The sequence below is a fragment of the Muntiacus reevesi genome, chromosome 9 (genome assembly GCF_963930625.1).
Source record: "Muntiacus reevesi chromosome 9, mMunRee1.1, whole genome shotgun sequence".
NCBI classification, from domain to species: domain Eukaryota; kingdom Metazoa; phylum Chordata; class Mammalia; order Artiodactyla; family Cervidae; genus Muntiacus; species Muntiacus reevesi.
The window spans coordinates 47593104-47610901 of record NC_089257.1 but is presented as its reverse complement, the minus strand read 5'-3'; the positions used below and the strand labels follow the sequence as shown (position 1 = coordinate 47610901).

Genomic DNA, 17798 nt, shown 5'->3' with positions numbered 1-17798 from the left:
AAGAGAGTTCCAGAAAAACATCTATTTCTGCTTTATTGACTACGCCAAAGCCTTCGATTTTGTGGATCACAATAAACTGTGGAAAATTCTGAAAGAGATGGGAATACCAGACCACCTGACCTGCCTCTTGAGAAACCTATATGCAGGTCAGGAAGCAACAGTTAGAACTGGACATGGAACAACAGACTGGTTCCAAATAGGAAAAGGAGTATGTCAAGGCTGTATATTGTCACCCTGCTTATTTAACTTACATGCAGAGTACATCATGAGAAACGCTGGGCTGAAAGAAGCTGGAATCAAGATTGCTGGGAGAAATATCAATAACCTCAGATATGTAGATGACACCACCCCTATGGCAGAAAGTGAAGAGGAAGTAAAAAGCCTCTTGATGAAAGTGAAAAAGGAGAGTGGAAAAGTTGACTTAAAGCTTAACATTCAGATAACTAAGATCATGGCATCTGGTACCATCACTTCATGGGAAATAGATGGGGAGACAGTGGAAACAGTGTCAGACTTTATTTTCTTGGGCTCCAAAATCACTGCAGATGGTGATTGCAGCCATGAAATTAAAAGACGCTTACTCCTTGGAAGGAAAGTTATGACCAACCTAGATAGCATATTAAAAAGCAGAGACATTACTTTGCCAACAAAGGTCCATCTAGTCAAGGCTATGGTTTTTCCAGTGGTCATGTATGGATGTGAGAGTTGGACTGTGAAGAAAGTTGAGCACTGAAAAGTTGATGCTTCTGAACTGTGGTGTTGGAGAAGACTCTTGAGAGTCCCTTGGACTGCAAGGAGATCCAACCAGTCCACCCTAAAGGAGATCAGTCCTGGGTGTTCATTGGGAGGCCTGATGCTGAAGCTGAAACTTCAATACTTTGGGCACCTCATGCAAAGAGTTGACTCATTGGAAAAGACCCTGATGCTGGGAGGGATTGGGGGCAGGAGGAAAAGGGGATGACAAAGGATGAGATGGCTGGATGGCATCACCGACTTGAGCGGCATGAGTTTGAATAAACTCCGGGAGTTTGTGATGGACAGGGAGGCCTGACATGCTGTGATTCATGGGGTCGCAAAGAGTCAGACATGACTGAGCAACTGAACTTAACTGAATCTTCCACTCACAGGCATATAATTTACCTTTACCTTTGAGATTTCTGTTCCAATTATGGCAGGTTTAGTAATTTGAATCAATCATATAGTGAGCACAACTAAAACAAATGTTAATATGTTTAAGATCTCTTAAGTAGAGGTTACAGACTAATAAGGAGCTGGTTCCTCAGGAACTGTGAGAACCCAGAGAAGTAAACCTAACACTCACATATGCTTCAGCAATGAGAGAATTTGACAGGCCAGAAGGAAGTCTTATCAACCCAGGTTTGCATTTAGTGGTGTCTTGGGAGGGGAGGAATATACTTCGAGGTCTAGGACACAACTAGATGAGAATTCTGAAGGATAAATTTTGCATATACCCTTCTGCTGCTGCTAAGTCGCTTCAGTCACATCCGACTCTGTGTGACCCCATAGAAGGAAGCCCACCAGGCTCCCCCGTCCCTGGGATTCTCCAGGCAAGAACACTGAAGTGGGTTGCCATTCCCTTCCCCAATGCATGAAAGTGAAAAGTGAAAGGGAAGTTGCTCAGTCGTGTCCGACTCTTAGCGACCCCAAGGACTACAGCCTACTAGACTCCTCCATCCATGGGATTTCCCAGGCAAGAGTACTGAAGTGTGGTGCCATTGCCTTCTCAGACATATACCCTTAGGATAGAAATATTCAGTGACCAAGTCTTGCACAGATCTCTCAGATCCCTGGAGATCTATAGTCTCAAGCCTTGAACTTGAATATAAGATGGTCAAGGACAGGTGGTGCCTCTTGGTGAACTGAATAAACAAACAACTCAAGCCTGTTATTCCTACTGAACAATAAATATGATAACAAGTACATACTGAAAAATAATGAACAGCACCAAGGAAGTAGCTAAATTCCAAACATATGGTGGGAGTCAGTGGAAACAACAGAAACAGAATCATTAAGATTTAAAATATGGGAATCAATAGACACAGACTATAGTATTATTTTATTTAAAAAGATAAAATACAATTTGAAAACATATATAATCACATAAAACCAAAAATGATGACTCTAATATGCAAAAGAACCACACGGAACTTCAAAAGTGAAAAATTTGCCATGCCAGTGTGTGTACCAGGCATTCATTTCTCTTCGGTGAGCGTAATCTTCACAGTTCCTCATGGTGACTCCCAAGAGACATCACTGGCAGAAAATCCATCCTACCTGGCGGGCCTCACGATCATAACTGGGATCATATATTTATAATGCTGCCAGATACAGTTTCAGAGTCTCTGAAAGCATTATTTCAAGTTATCAGAATCACTGCACTCTGAAAAACCTAAAAAATATACTCTGTATATTGTCCTCTCAGTCCATGTTCATCTTACAATTAAAGAATCACTTTTTTTACAGTGTTGTATGTAACACAGGTGGCATTTCATTTTTGTCAGGATTCAGGGGAAATAGAAAGTTCACAGTGATTAACTTGAAACCATGAAGCCACAGTCACAAACAAGCATTTCAATTTTAATTACCTCCCAATGATTTCTTCTGCTCCTTTGGAATCCATTTTTATCTATGCCTTTGGCCACAGACAACTACTGATATGCTTTTTGACAATACAGATTAGTTTCCTTTTCCTGTAAATTTAGAAAATACAAATCATATTATATATACATTGTTGTGAATGACTTCTCTCAGCATAATTATTTTAAGATTCATTATGATGAGTATCACCATTTTATTTCTTTTTATTGGCAAGTAGTATTTCACTGTATAGATGTACCACTTATTTTGATCCCATCACCATTTGGTGGGAATTGTTTCCAGTTCTCAGCTATTGTAAATGAGACTGCTATGAACATTTGAGTTATTTCTGTGTGAATATATTTTCTGGTTTGTCTTAGGTAAATATTTAGGAGTGAGATTGCTAGAGATAGGGTGTTTATCTTTAAAATTTTTCAAACCATTTTCCAAAGTGACTGTATAATTTTACACTCCCATTTGTGATGTTAAGAACCCCAATTGCTTCAGTATATTGCCAACATTTAGTATTATTAGTCCTCTTTAAATGTACCATTTAATGGGTGTGTAGTGGTATTTGCTTATGCTGTTGATTTGAATTTTGATATAGATCCAATTTCTCAATCTTTTAATATATGCATTGTGCATTTCATGTTATCTAAGAACATTTTGCCTAACACTACTCATGAATAGTTCTTCTGTGCTTTTTTCTAAAACTCTAACACTTTACATTTTGATCTATGCTCCATTTTGAGTGTATTTTTGTATAAGATGTGAGGTTTAGGTTGAAGTTTGCTTAGTTTGTCTGCTTTCGTCCATGAAAGTCCAATTATTCCAACACCATTTATTGAAAAGACTGTCCTTTCTCCATTGATTGCTTTTGTACATTTGTTTAAAATCAGTTGGTTGTACTTGTGTGGGCCTAATTCTGAATTTTACTCTATTTTGTTAATCCATGAATCCACCACCTCCTATCCCCACACTAGTACTACACTGTCTTGATTATTGTTGATAAGTAGTGAGTTTAAATTCAGGCTATGCCATTCTTTCTAAAAATAATTATATTGGGCTGTTCCTTTACTCTTTATTTAAATTTTAAGATCAGATTGTCTAACTATAAAGAATCATGCTGGAATTTTGACAGTGATTGCAATAAACCTATGGATCAATTTGGGAAGAAATGACATTTTTGTCATGTTGAGTCATCAAATTCATAAGTATTGTATTTCTCTCTATTCATTGAGAACTTTTTTGATTTCTTTCATTAGCATTTTATAGTTTTCAGTCTACAATCTTTTGCTATTAAGTGCAATGTAAGTTGAATGCTTTGCTCCAAAGATCAGGAACAAAATTAGGACACACACTCCCATTTCTCATGCCTTCATTTTAAACATTGTATTTTAGATACTGACTAGAACAATAAAAAATTAAAATGAACCAAAGACCTAAAATTTTTCAGGAGCAGAAAACCCACCAGCCTTCATCTGTAAGTGATTGTAGAAATATCTAAAAAAGCAATTTTTTATAAGTGACTAAATTCATTTAGCTTAACAGAGTCACAGCATACAAGGTCAATATATGAAAATCAACACTATCATAGACAAAAAGCAACTGAAAATAAAAAATAAAATTTAAAAATTAGCACCATTTATAATAACGCCAAATGTTAAGATGTCAATTCTCCCCTAAAGTTATCATAGATTGAATGCAAAAGCAATAAAAAGTTTAGTTTTGCTTTTTAGAAATTCACAAGCATTATAAAATTCATAAGGAAAAAATGGGCCTGGAGAAGTTTAAGAAAATTTGGAAAAGGAAAACAGATTTGCACATTTCACATTACCTAATTTCAAGCCTTATAATAAAGCTGCAGTACTCAAGACATGAGGTATTACTATAAGGATAAACATATAGATAAATGGAATAGAATCGAGTTCCTAAAATAGATTCATACATTTTTACCTGGTTAATTGGCTTCTTGAAAGAAAAGATAATGGAGGTTAATTCTCAACAAAGTGTGTGAGGATAAGTGAACATTCATTAAATAAGCAAATACCCAGAAGACCTCTATACTTATTTCACACATAAAACAAAGTTTTAATGAGATCTTAGAGTGAAATGTAAACCAACATTATAAAATTTCAAAGAAAAAAAAAAGACAAAGAAAATTTTATTGACATGAAAGTCACTTAGTTGTGTCTGACTCTGCAGCCCCATGGACTGTACAGTCCATGGAATTCTCCAGGCCAGAATACTGGAGGGGGTAGCCTTTCCCTTCTCCAGGGGATCTTCCCAACCCAGGGATTGAACCCAGGTCTCCCACATCACATGTGGATTCTTTACTAGCTGAGCCACAAGGGAAGCACAGGAATACTGGAGTAGGTAGCCTATCCCTTCTCCAGTGGATCTTCCTGATCCAGGAATCGAACCAGGAGAGGGTAAAATTTTGTTAACTATGACAATAACTGCACGAACCAAAATAATAATAGTAAACTAGTTTTCATAAAAGTTAAAGCCTTAATTTCAAATGACATTGTTAAAAAGAATGAAATGAAAAAGCAGAGATTATAACAAAATCTTTATAAAACACTGAAGGATTTGTATCTAAAATATTGCAGAAGTAAATGGCAACCCACTCCAGTATTCTTGCCTGGAAAATTTCATGGACAGAGGAGTCTGGCAGGTTATAATCTATGGGGTTGCAAAGAGTTAGACATGACTGAGTGTGCCCACACACATACATCTAAAATATATGGAGTTCTCATAACTCAATTAGAGAACAAACAGTCCACTTTTTTAAAATAGATAAAAGATTTGAAGAGATGTTTCATCAAAGAAATATGAAAGGTAAGAGAGCACCTGAAAATGATGGTGAACAAAGTAAGTCACTGGGGAAAAGCAAATTAGAAAAATTAATACTACACACACATTAGAATGACTTTTTAAATTAATTTTTTAATTGGAGGATAATTATAATGTTGCTTTGGTTTCTGCCATATATTGACATGAATTAGCTATAGGCAAACGTATGTCCCCTCCCTCTTGAGCCTCCCTCCCACCTCCCACGCTTTACTACCCCTCTAGGTTGTTACAGAGTCTTAGTTTGGGTTCCGTGAGTCATATAGCAAATATTCACTGGCTATCTATTTTACACATGGTAGTGTATATGCTCCCATGCTACTCTCTCCATTCATCTACCCTCTCCTGCCTGTGTCCGTAAGTCTGTTTTCTATGTCTGTGTCTCCACTGCAACCCTGCAAATAGATTCATCAGTATCATCTTTCTAGATTCCATATATAAGTGTTAATAAACAATTTTTGTTTTTCTCTTTCCAGCTTACTTCACTCTGAATAATAGGCTGTATGTTCATCCATCTCATTAGAACTGACTCAAATGTGTTCACAGCCTATTATACAGAGTGAAGGAAGTCGGAAAGAGAAAAGCAAATATCCTATATTAACACATATATATGGAATCTAGAAAGATGATACTGATGAACCTATTTGCAGGGTTGCAATGGAGACGCAGGTATAGAAAACAGACATGGACACAGGCAGGAGAGGGTGAGATGAATGGAGAGAGTAGCACGGAAGCATATACACTACCATATGTAAAATAGATAGCCCATTGTATATATATCCCACAACTTCTTTATCCATTCATCCGTCAGTGAACATCTGGGTTGCTTCCATGTCCTACCTATCATAAATAGTGCCACAACGAACACTGGGGTACATGTGTCTTTTTCAATTTTGGATTTCTCAGGGTATAATGCCTAGAAGGGATATTGCTGGGTCATATGGTAGTTTTACTCCTAGTTTTTAAAGGAATCTCCGTACAATCTTCCATAGAGGTTGCATCAATTTACATTCCTACCAGCAGTGTCAGCAAGCACAAGTGCCCAGACACCCCACGCTGGTTCTTCAGCAAAACAGAAACACAACGCACACTAGCAGACAGGCCGCCCAAAGCTGCATCAAACCCATAGACACCCTAAAGCTACTACTGGACATGACACTGCCCACTGGAGAGACAAGATCCAGCTCCATTGACCAGAACACAGGCATAAGTCCTCCCAGCCAGGAAACCTTCACAGGTCCAACCCCACCCACGGGGGACAGACTTTACACTTAAGAACCACAACCTTGAAACTTTCTTTCTCTCAGTCTCTTTTTTTTAATCATACTTTTTATTTCCCTTATGTACTTCTTCCTCTGCGTTGGCCTTCTGCAGTGCTGTGGATTTTTCTCTTAAAAAAAATTTTTTTTGCTTTTGATTTTTTGTTTTTGTCCTATTTGCTTTTCTTATTGTTCCTTTCCTAGTGTAATTATTCCTTAATATGTGGAATGACTTTTTTTTTTAAAAAGTACTGACAATAGCAAGTGCTGGAAAAGATGCAGAGCAAAGAGAACTGAAATGCATTGCTGAAGAAAGGCGAAATGTTATTACCATTAAAAAAATTTTTTTTCAATTCTTATAAACATACACCAACCATACTGCCCAGAAATTTCAATCCTGGGTATTTATTCAAGAGAAATGAAAACACACAAAGACCTGTATGGAGATCTTTTAGAAGCTTTTTTCTTAATTGTCAAAATCTAGAAATTTCTCAAATATCCATCATTAAAAGAACAGGTAAAAAAAAGATGGTGGTACATTCATGCAATGGCTGTGTTTGAGAGGACCATAATGCAATCCAGACTCTCTATAACCTAGCCTTCACAGTTTCCATGACATCTTTCAAAATTACTAGCAAAAAAAGGGGGAGAATTGAGGTCCTTATTTAAGATAAAGCTTTGGAAAACAACCTCAAGGAAAGGCTGAAAATAAAAGGAAAGCTTTCATCACAGGAAGCTTCAAAAGAAACAACAAATAAATATGAAAAAAAATATTAAAAAATGAAAGAATATAAATCAGAGGAATAGTATATATGACCCATAGAGAGAATAAATCTGTATTTCGCTCTTCAAAAATATTAATAGAGTTGAAAAAACCATAGGAATATTAATCAAGAAAAAGGCAAAATTATGCATGATCCAAAAAAGACAAGCAAGGAGGCATAACCACACATTCTGCAGATATTTAAATAGTTAAAATAGATGTCATGAACAATTTTTGTGATCAAATTGTGAACAATTTTTCATGATCAAATCAAGATGGTGGAGTAGAAGGACATGTGCTTATCTTCTCCTATGAGAATTCCAAAATTGCAACTCGCTGCTGAACAACCATTGACAGGAGAATGTTGGATCCCACCAAAATAAAATACCCCATGTCCAAGGCCAAAGGAGAAAAACCCAGCAAGATAGTAGGAGGGGCAAAATTGCATTTAGAATCAAATCCCATTCCCACCAGAGATGCTCGGAGGGCTCAAACAAAACATTGTGCACAGCAGGAGACCCCACAGAGACTGAGTCAGACCTGCCTTTGAGTGTTTTAGTGTCTTCTGTGGAGGTATGGATCAGCCGCAGGGACAGGGGGCTCTGGGTGTAACAGACATGGATGTGGCATAAGCCCTCTTGGAGGAGGTTGCCATTAACCTCACCATAGAGCCCCCAGAATTTACACAGGACTGGGGAAACAGACTTTTGGAGGGCACAAACAAAACCTTGTGCACACCAGGACCTAGGAGAAAGGAGCAGTGACCCCACAAGAGACTGACCCAGACTTGCCTGTGAGTGTCCAGGAGGTGTGAGTCTGCAGTGGTCTGCTGCAGGATCAGGGGCATTGAGTGTGGCAGTGTGAGCATGGGACCTTTTGAAGGAGGTCGCCATTATCTTCATTACCTCCACCATAGTTTGGTCTCAGGTCAAACAACAGGAAGGGAACACAGCCCTGTCCATCAACAGAAAATTGGATTAAACATTTACTGAGCATGGCCCTGCCCATCAGAACAGGACCCAGTTGCCTCCACAGTCAGTCTCTCCAATCAGAAAGTGTCCATAAGCCTCTTATCTGTATCCCTCAGAGGGCAGACAGAATGAAAACCACAGTCACATAAAACTGATCATACTGATCACATGGACCACAGCCTTGTCTAACTCAATGAAACTATGAGCCATGCCATGTAGGGCAACCCAAGATGGACAGGTCATGGCGGAGAGTTCTGACAAAACGTGGTCTACTGGAGAAGGGAATGGCAAACCGCTTCAGTATTCATGCCTTGAGAACCCCATGAACAGTATGAAAGGCAAAAAAAATAGGACACTGAAAGATGAACTCCCCAGGTCAGTAGGTGCTAAATATGTTACTGGAGAAGAGTGGAGAAATAACTCCAGAAATAATGAAGAGATAGAGCCAAAGCAAAAACAACTCCCAGTTGTGGATGTAACTGGTAATGGAAGTAAAGTCCGATGCTGTAAAGAGCAATATTGCATAAGCACCAGGAATGTTAGGTCCATGAACCAAGATAAATTGGAAGTGGTCACAGAGGAGATGGCAAGAGTGAACATCGACATTTTAGGAATCAATGAACTAACATGGACTGGAATGAGCGAATTTAACCCAGATGACCATTATATCTACTACTATGGGGAAGAATCCCTTAGAAGAAATGGAGTACCCCTTATAGTCAACAAAAGAGCCCTAAATGCAGTACTTGGGTGCAGTCTCAAAAACAACAGAATGATCTCTGTTTGTTTCCAAGGCTAACCATTTAATATCAAAGTAATCCAAGTCTATGCCCCAACCAGTAATGCTGAAGGTGCTGAAGTTGAATGGTTCTATGAAGACCTACAGGACCTTCTAAACTAACACCTAAAAAGATGTCCTTTTCATCATAGGGGATTGGAATCCAAAAGTAGTCAGTCAAGAGATACCTGGAGTAACAGGCAAATTTGGTCTTGGAGTACAAAATGAACCAGGGAAAAGGCTAACAGGGTTTTACCAAGAGAACACACTGGTCATAGCAAACATCCTCTCCCAACAACACAAGAGAAGACTCCACATATGGACATTACCCGATGGCCAATACTGAAATCAGACTGATTATATACTTTGCAGACAAAGATGGAGATGCATCATACAGTCAGCAAAAACAAGACCAGGAATTGACTGTGGCTTGGATCATGAACTCCTTATTGGCAATTTCAGACTTAAATTGAAGGAAGTAGAGGAAACCACTAGACCATTCAGGTATGACCTAATACAAATCCCTTACGATTATACAGTGAAAGGGACAAATAGATGCAAGGGATTAGATCTGATAGAGTGCCTGAAGAACTATGGATGGAGGTTCATGACATTGTACAGGAGACAGGGATCAAGACCATCCCCAAGAAAAAGAAATGCAAACAGGCAAAATGGCTCTCTGAGGAGGCCTTAAAAATAGCTGAGAAAAGAAAAGACATGAAAGGCAAAGGAGAAAAGGAAAGATATATCCATCTGAATGCAGAGTTCCAAAGAATAGCCAGGAGAGATAAGAAAGCCTTCCTCAGTGATCAATGCAAATAAAGAGAGGAAAACAGTAGAATGGGAAAGACTAGAGATCTCTTCAAGAAAATTAGATATACCAAGGGAACATTTCATGCAAAGATGGGCACAATAAAGGACAGAAATAGTATGGACCTAACAGAAGCAGATGATATTAAGAGGTGGCAAGAAGACACAGAAGAACTATACAAAAAAGACCTTCATGACCAAGATAACCATGATGGTGTAATCACTCACCTAGAGCCAGACATTCTGGAATGTGAAGTCAAGTGGGCCTTAGGAAGCATCACTATGAACAAAACTAGTGGATGTGATGGAATTCCAGTTACTATTTCAAATCCTAAAAGATGATGCTGTGAAAGTGCTATACTCAATATGCCAGCAAATTTGGAAAACTCAGCAGTGGCCACAGAAGTGGAAAATATCAGATTTCATTCCAATCCCAAAGAAAGGCGATGCCAAAGAATGTTCAAACTACTGCACAATTGCACTCATCTCACACAGTAGCAAAATAATGCTCAAAATTCTCCAAGCCAGGCTTCAATAGTATGTGAACCAGGAACTTCCAGATGTTCAAGCTGGATTTAGAAAAGACAGAGGAACCAGAGATCAAATTGCCAGCATCTGTTGGATCATCAAAAAAGCAAGAGAATTCTAGAAAAACATCTATTTCTGCTTTATTGACTATGCCAAAGCTTTTGACGGTGTGGATGACGACAAACTGTGGAAAATTCTTCAAGAGATGGGAATACCAAACCACCCTATCTGCCTCCTGGGAAATCTGTATGCAGGTCAAGAAGCAACAGTTAGAACTAGACATGGAACAACAGACTGGTTCCAAATCAGGAAAGGAGTATGTCAGATCTGTATATTGCCACCCTGCTTATTTGACTTATATGCAGAGTACATCATGTGAAATGCCAGTCTGGATGAAGCACAACCTGGAATCAAGACTACTGGGAGAAATATCAGTAACCTCAGATATGTAGATGACACCACCCTTATGGCAGAAAATGAAGAAGAACTAAAGAGCCTCTTGATGAAAGAGGAGAGTGAAAAACCTGATTTAAAACTCAACATTCAGAAAACTAAGATCGTGGCATCTGGTCCCATCACTTCATTGCAAATAGATGGGGAAACAATGGAAATAGTGAGAGACTTTATTTTTGGGGCTCCAAAATCACTGCAGATGGTGATAGCAGCCATAAAATTAAAAGATGCTAGCTCCTTGGAAAAAAAGCTGTGACTAACCTAGAGAGCATACTAAAAAGCAGAGACATTACTTTACCAACAAATGTCTGTCTAGTCAAAGCTATGGTTTTTCTAGTAGTCATGTATGGATGTGAGAGCTTGGCCATAAAGAAGGCTGAGGGCCAAAGAATTGATACTTTTGAATTGTGGTGCTGGAGAAAATTGTCAGTCCTAAAGGAAATCAACCCTGAATGTTCACTGGAAGGACTGATGCTGAAGCTAAAGCTTCAATACTTTGGGCAACTGATGTGAAGAATTGATTCATTGGAAAAGACCTTGATGCTGGGAAAGATTGAAGGCAAAAGGAGAAGAGGGTGACATAGCATCATGGACTCAGTGGACATGAATTTGACCAAACTCTGGGAGACAGTGAAAGACAGGGAAGCCTGGCGTGCTATAGTACATAGGGTCACAAAGGGCCAGACATGACTTAGTTACTGAGCAACAGCACCACCAGAGTCAATATACTTAAATTAACTTTCTCAAATTGGTATAAATAGTACCCTTCAACTCCTGTCCTTATTGGGTCCTGGACTGATGATAAACAGTTTGCCAACCAGCCCAAGGATTACACTTTGAGTAACAATAGACTGTGCTTTTTTTCTGCTTACTTACTCATAGTACTCCAGGGCTCTTTCCTCACCACCTCATGTCCTCAACTCAACAGTCTACAGAGAGAAAATTAGAGCCTTAGAGGTACTGACTCTTATTGCATCTCCCACCAGCTTTCTATTCAACAGGGATTTTTTTGTTCAAGTCTCTGCACAAGGCTTCCATCTGGTTCCTCAGATCCTTTTGTTACACCTGGACCTACTATTTATGTCACCTTAATGACACATGTGGTTCCACAAGTCATTTCTGGAGAACCAATCAAAGAACCTTTTCCTCAAAGGGGCAAACAATAACAGTCCTAGGGGATTTTTCATATTCTATGGGAGCCCTTCTTTTCCTCCCAACACACACACATGTAAAGACACCCAGCTTCATCCTCATAGCATCTTCATAACAAGGAAACATAACTATCCTCCTTAAACAAGGGGAGCTGTCAATGATTTTCATTGTCAGATATTCAGTGCACAACTACTATAAAAGTAAATAGAAAACATTTACTTTATAAAGTTCTCTTCAGAATTCAGCAACATCAATTCTGATTCTGAAAGGTGAGTACAATAGTCATGGCTTTTGTTTAAATAAATTTTTGTTTGTTAAATGGGAAATTAAAGATAAACCTTCACCAGCATTATCCCTTGACTCCTGCAGAAACGATGACCTTAGAAAGATTTAAACTGCAGAATGGTCAGTCTGTGCACCCATACCAGGCTGCCCAGGAGTCCCCAGAGTGCAGTGTGGACTGCACAGCCATAGCCACTGCTGAGCTTGTGTAACTGAAACTATGAAAAGGAAATCAAGAAGAAATCACCTGATGTTCACATTGTATGAAGCTTAAAGACTTATGCCCTCTGTTCATCATCAAAACAATGCGTGCAATGAGGGAAAGGATTGGGGAGAGTCAGAATCTCTGACTCAAGTGAGCAAGCATCAATGTAATGCCAAAATTAAGACCTCTAGAAACATCCCTAGGTAGCCAATGGAGTGGACAGGAAGGGGGAGAATTAGCTTCATATTATGCATATGACTGTGAATGATAGAGCCCCAAACAGAGAAGGCATCATATAATGTACTTCTGACTTCTTTTGGATCTGTGAAAATCTCCTGACATGTGTTGAAAGAAAAATTATATTATGATTCTTATCAAAAAATTTGCTTAATCAAAAATAGCTCCTTAGCTCTGATGCATAACCAAACCCTTTTGAATAATTTGCAGATATCATTTCTTTTAATTTCACAACAAAGTTGCATTACAGGGACAATTATTTCCATTAAAAAAACAAACAAAAAAAACTGGGAGTCCAAGAGATTTAAGTGTCAAGTGTAAGTTAAAACAGCTGACCACTGGGAGGCTAGGGATCTAAGTTTTTTTGTTCCCAGTCTCCATGACTACTGTCAGCACACATTTTGAAGCTCGCACTGCGCACAGTAAATGTAGGGTTGGCCTCATGAACTCTGCTTGAGTCAGAAGGCAGAGCACAAATCCTACTTAGGGCTTTGCCTCACTACTTAGACCAGAGTATGTTCAGAGGGTGACAAGGAGAATTGTGAGGGATCTGAAAAGCATGCCACAGGGAATAGTGAAGGATCTATGGATGCTTCATTTTTGAAAAGGAGCATGCTGGCTGTGTTCAAACATGTCAATGTTTTGATAAAGAAAGGAGATTGTTTATACCATTAAAGTCATGGGGGATTAAATGATAAGATTATAAATATATTTTTCACAATACAGCTAACACTTGTGGCGATAAGTTTTCCTGTCATAGAGTAATTTAGATGCACTTAATGAAGACTATTCAAAACACATTCTTTAATGAGCTGTAGGCTCTCAACCATTGATTCATTATATTTCACAATTCATTCTGTCAAAGAACTAAGCCCCACTATTGTAAAGACTAAATGCTTTCTCATTCTAAAGCAAGATATTTAAAATTTTTAAGATAAGACATTCAAAGATATTTTGGTGCATATATTATGATTTGTGTCAAATATTCCAAACCTTAAGAACTGAAATAATGTCATTAGTAGAAAATTGTCTTTCTTTGAAAATTAGAACCAAAAATAGTGGAAAATTTCAGTGTCATGTTAGCGTGACTATTAAAAGCAAGGAGCATACATGGAGAGACACATTTAGAAAAGTGATTAGAAATAGGTTATAAAACTCCATGAATACCATATTAAACAGTTTGAAATATAGTATATCCAGTATTTAAGTTATGAATAGTACTTGGGAAATCAAGAAATATACTACTGAAATGCTAAGTAGAAATGTAAATCGCTATTGTTTAGTCAGGAAGTCATGTCTGACTCTTTCGCTGCCCCATGGACTGAAACCCACCAGGCTCCTCTGTCCATGGGATTTCCCAGGTAAGACTACTGAAGTGGATTGCCATTTCCTTGTCCAGGGATCTTCCCAACTCAGGGACTGAACTCATGCCTCCTACATTGGCAGGTGGATTCTTTACCACTGAACCACCAGGGAAACCCCAAAATGTAAATTATAAAATGTAATATATAATATGATTACAAATATGTAAATACTACTGGCAAATGCTACAAAGTTAAACAAAAATGGATTGTGAGGCACAGTTAGAATTAAGGATTTGTAGGTGAGTCTTTCTACAGTTAGCTAATTGTATTAAAAAATTAAAAGAAAATGCAAGCAAAAAATTTGTAAAACTGTAGAAATTACCAGAAGAGATTGATACTTTGCTGAAGAAAAGATGTGCATAAGTGAAATGTTCAGATCACTAAAATGAATTTCAAGTAACTTAAAATTTTGTAATACTTTAAATATATACTATTTTCCCATTCTGATATAACTTTCTTTTCCAACTTTCACTGAATCTTTAGTATGCCCTGAAACTATTGCCTTGGATTGCAGTATTTCTCCATCTTCCCTTTTAATTTATCATTAACTCCTCTTTCTCAGGACTGCTTTAAGACATAGTAACTTAGCCTTTGTCACAATATAACAGCAAAACATGAACAGGGTACTAAGCTCTTTAATGAAAATGCAGCCAAATACTCAACAAAACAGTGAACACAATTTAGGACGTTGGTTTATTACAAATCATGGGGATGCACTTATCTTAACAGACAGTGTATATTTCCTTTGAATTATGGATTAAGAAAAATGTCTAGGAATGGGATTATTTTTAAAATTTTATCATAGTTTGTAATGCTGTCCTCCCAATTCTATATCTAATTTGTAAGATTACTAGTTCTGATAGTAAAAAATTTGTAAACAGTTACATGTCCAAATTTAGTGGATGATTACTTAAATTAAGGTCTAGTTACTTAATGCACTATCATCTCAAAAATTATGTTTGAGGAATAATAATGTGATCAGATTTTATATTGAAATGCCAAGTAAAAATAGCAGTATTAAACTTTTATCTACAATGTTATAAAAGCTCAATTAAAATGCATCCAAAGGGGAAAATGCCTGGAAATAAATTACCAAATTTATAATAATTGACTTGTGTGACAGTAGCTATATTTGAAAGCTCCGTTTCTTTTGAATTTTCAAGTTTTCTTCACCTACATGGTTACATAATTTTTATTTATAAACACACGAGCCATTACCTGACTTACACCATTATTACAGACTTTCAGTTTACAAGCAATATCTTCACTGTTATCTCTATAAGACCTTATCCACAAGACCTGTTTTCTCTGGACAGGGAAACTTTATTCTTCTCTGGTTTCCTATAGCACATTCACTATACTAATCATACATTCATTTATTTAACAAGTCTTTCTTCAGGACATTTTGTTCCCAAGCACTAGTTACTTGTGATACTGAAATAAAATACACACTGTTGATGAGGAGAATGTGTATAAACTGGGGATAGTGAAATTTGAACATGCAAACAACAACAAAAGTCACAATCTAGTATAAATAATGGCAACTGTTTACATTTCAGGGTCTCAACTAAAGTAGGGAGACTAGCAGTAAAATTGTGAAGATCAGTAAATAAGATTGGGAACTAAATTGTAGATAGAATCAATAGGATTTTATTAGACGTAATACAAAGAGAGACAGAAGGAAAGATTGGGTAGATTGTGGTGTCATTCTACAGACCTAAAACATAGGAAGAGTGGTCCAAGGAAGGATGAGTTTGGTTTGGAGGAGGCTGAGTTTCAGGTATTAGTTGGATTTCCAACTGGAGACTTCTAGAGAACAACTGAAACTATAGATCTGGAATTTGGGAGAGAGATCCTTGTAGGAGTCAAGGTTAGAGAGGTGTTTTAAAATAATTAATAAAAAAAGAACATAATTGAGATCCTGGAAAGTGAGGTTGAACCCTTCTCCTTTTATGCAAAGAGGAAACACACACAAACAAATCCTGTAAAGACTATATTTACAGGCAGTGCAGAAGAGGAAATCACTGTGAATGAGTCTGTAGAATAAGCAAACAAAACTGATAATGTGTAGAATGAGTGCATAAAAAAAATGAATATTCACATTTCCCTCAACAGGAACAATTCCCAGAGGACATGGAAGTTGGAAACCACACCAGCGTGACGAAGCTCATCCTTTTGGGGTTAACAGAGGATCCTCCACTTTGTGTCATCTTCTTTGTGCTATTTCTAGGCATATATGTTGTCATTTTAGTGGGCAATATCACCATAATTATTTTAATAGCAAGTTGTTCCCAACTTCACTCCCCTATGTACCTTTTCCTTGGCCATTTGGCTTTTGTTGACATCGGTTGTTCTACATCTGTCACACCTGTGATGATTATAGGATTTCTTAGACATAGACTAGCCCTCCCAGTTGCTGTCTGTGAAGCCCAGCTCTGTTCTATGGTAATGTTTGGGTCAGCTGATTGCTTCCTGCTGGCTGTCATGGCCTATGATCGTTATGTGGCCATCTGCTTGCCTCTTTTCTATTCCACCCGTATGTCCCCCAGAGTCTGTGTCCTCTTGGTGGGAGTTTCCTATGTGGGTGGGTGTGCCAATGCTTGGACATTTGGTAGTTGTTTATTGACTCTGTCTTTCTGTGGACCAAATCAGATAGATCACTTTTTCTGTGATTTCTCCCCTCTGTTGAAACTTTCTTGCTCAGATGTCTCCACTATTGAAATTATCCCTTCCATCTCCTCTGGATCTATCCTTGCATTAACAGTGTCTGTCATAACTCTCTCTTACATCTGCATCCTCAACACCATCCTGAAGATGCGCTCCACTGAAGGGAGACACAAGGCCTTCTCCACCTGCACCTCTCACCTCACCGCAGTCACTCTCTACTATGGAACGATTACCTTCATTTATGTGATGCCCAAATCCAGTTACTCAACTGAACAGAACAAAGTGGTGTCTGTGTTCTACACAGTGTTGATCCCCATGTTGAACCCACTCATATACAGTCTGAGGAACAGAGATGTAAAGGAGGCCCTGAGAAAGGCAATGGCCAGAATATATTCTTAGGATCCATTCTTAACATTTCAGGTGACCTATAAAAATTTTTGTTTACCAATATCACACTTAGGATCTACCAAATATAGCTTAACTGATTGTTTCAGTTAAAGTCATACTTCTTCTCTCACTTTTATATATTTGTACACCAAATGGGAGATGCCTTGAAGTCAACAACAATGACAGCAATATTTATCACTGTTTTTAACACCTATAGATGCCTTTGCACCTTTAATTTTTGTAGCAAACAATAATAACTTGCACTTTATATGTGCCAACCCTGTTCTAAGCATATTATGTATATTAACTGGTTTGTTTCTCATAAAAATCATATGAAGTAGTAGTTACTACTTTTATTTTACAAATGAATCATGTACAGAGTAGAATGCCCCAAGTCATGCAGCTAGGAAGTTGTGGGACTAGTCTTTGATTGTAGAAAGTCTGGGTCCAAACCCACAATGCCTCGCATTTGATTTTCATAGCAATCTCAT

At 37.9% G+C, this 17798-nt stretch overlaps 1 protein-coding gene across 1 annotated transcript; it reads left to right on the top strand.

Annotated features, from left to right (window-relative positions):
* Positions 1–16386: 16386 nt before the first annotated feature.
* Positions 16387–17319, top strand: LOC136174690 (olfactory receptor 5P1-like). The gene has a single exon (XM_065944873.1). It carries the CDS (start codon positions 16387–16389, stop codon positions 17317–17319), a length of 933 nt encoding a protein of 310 aa, XP_065800945.1.
* Positions 17320–17798: the final 479 nt, after the last annotated feature.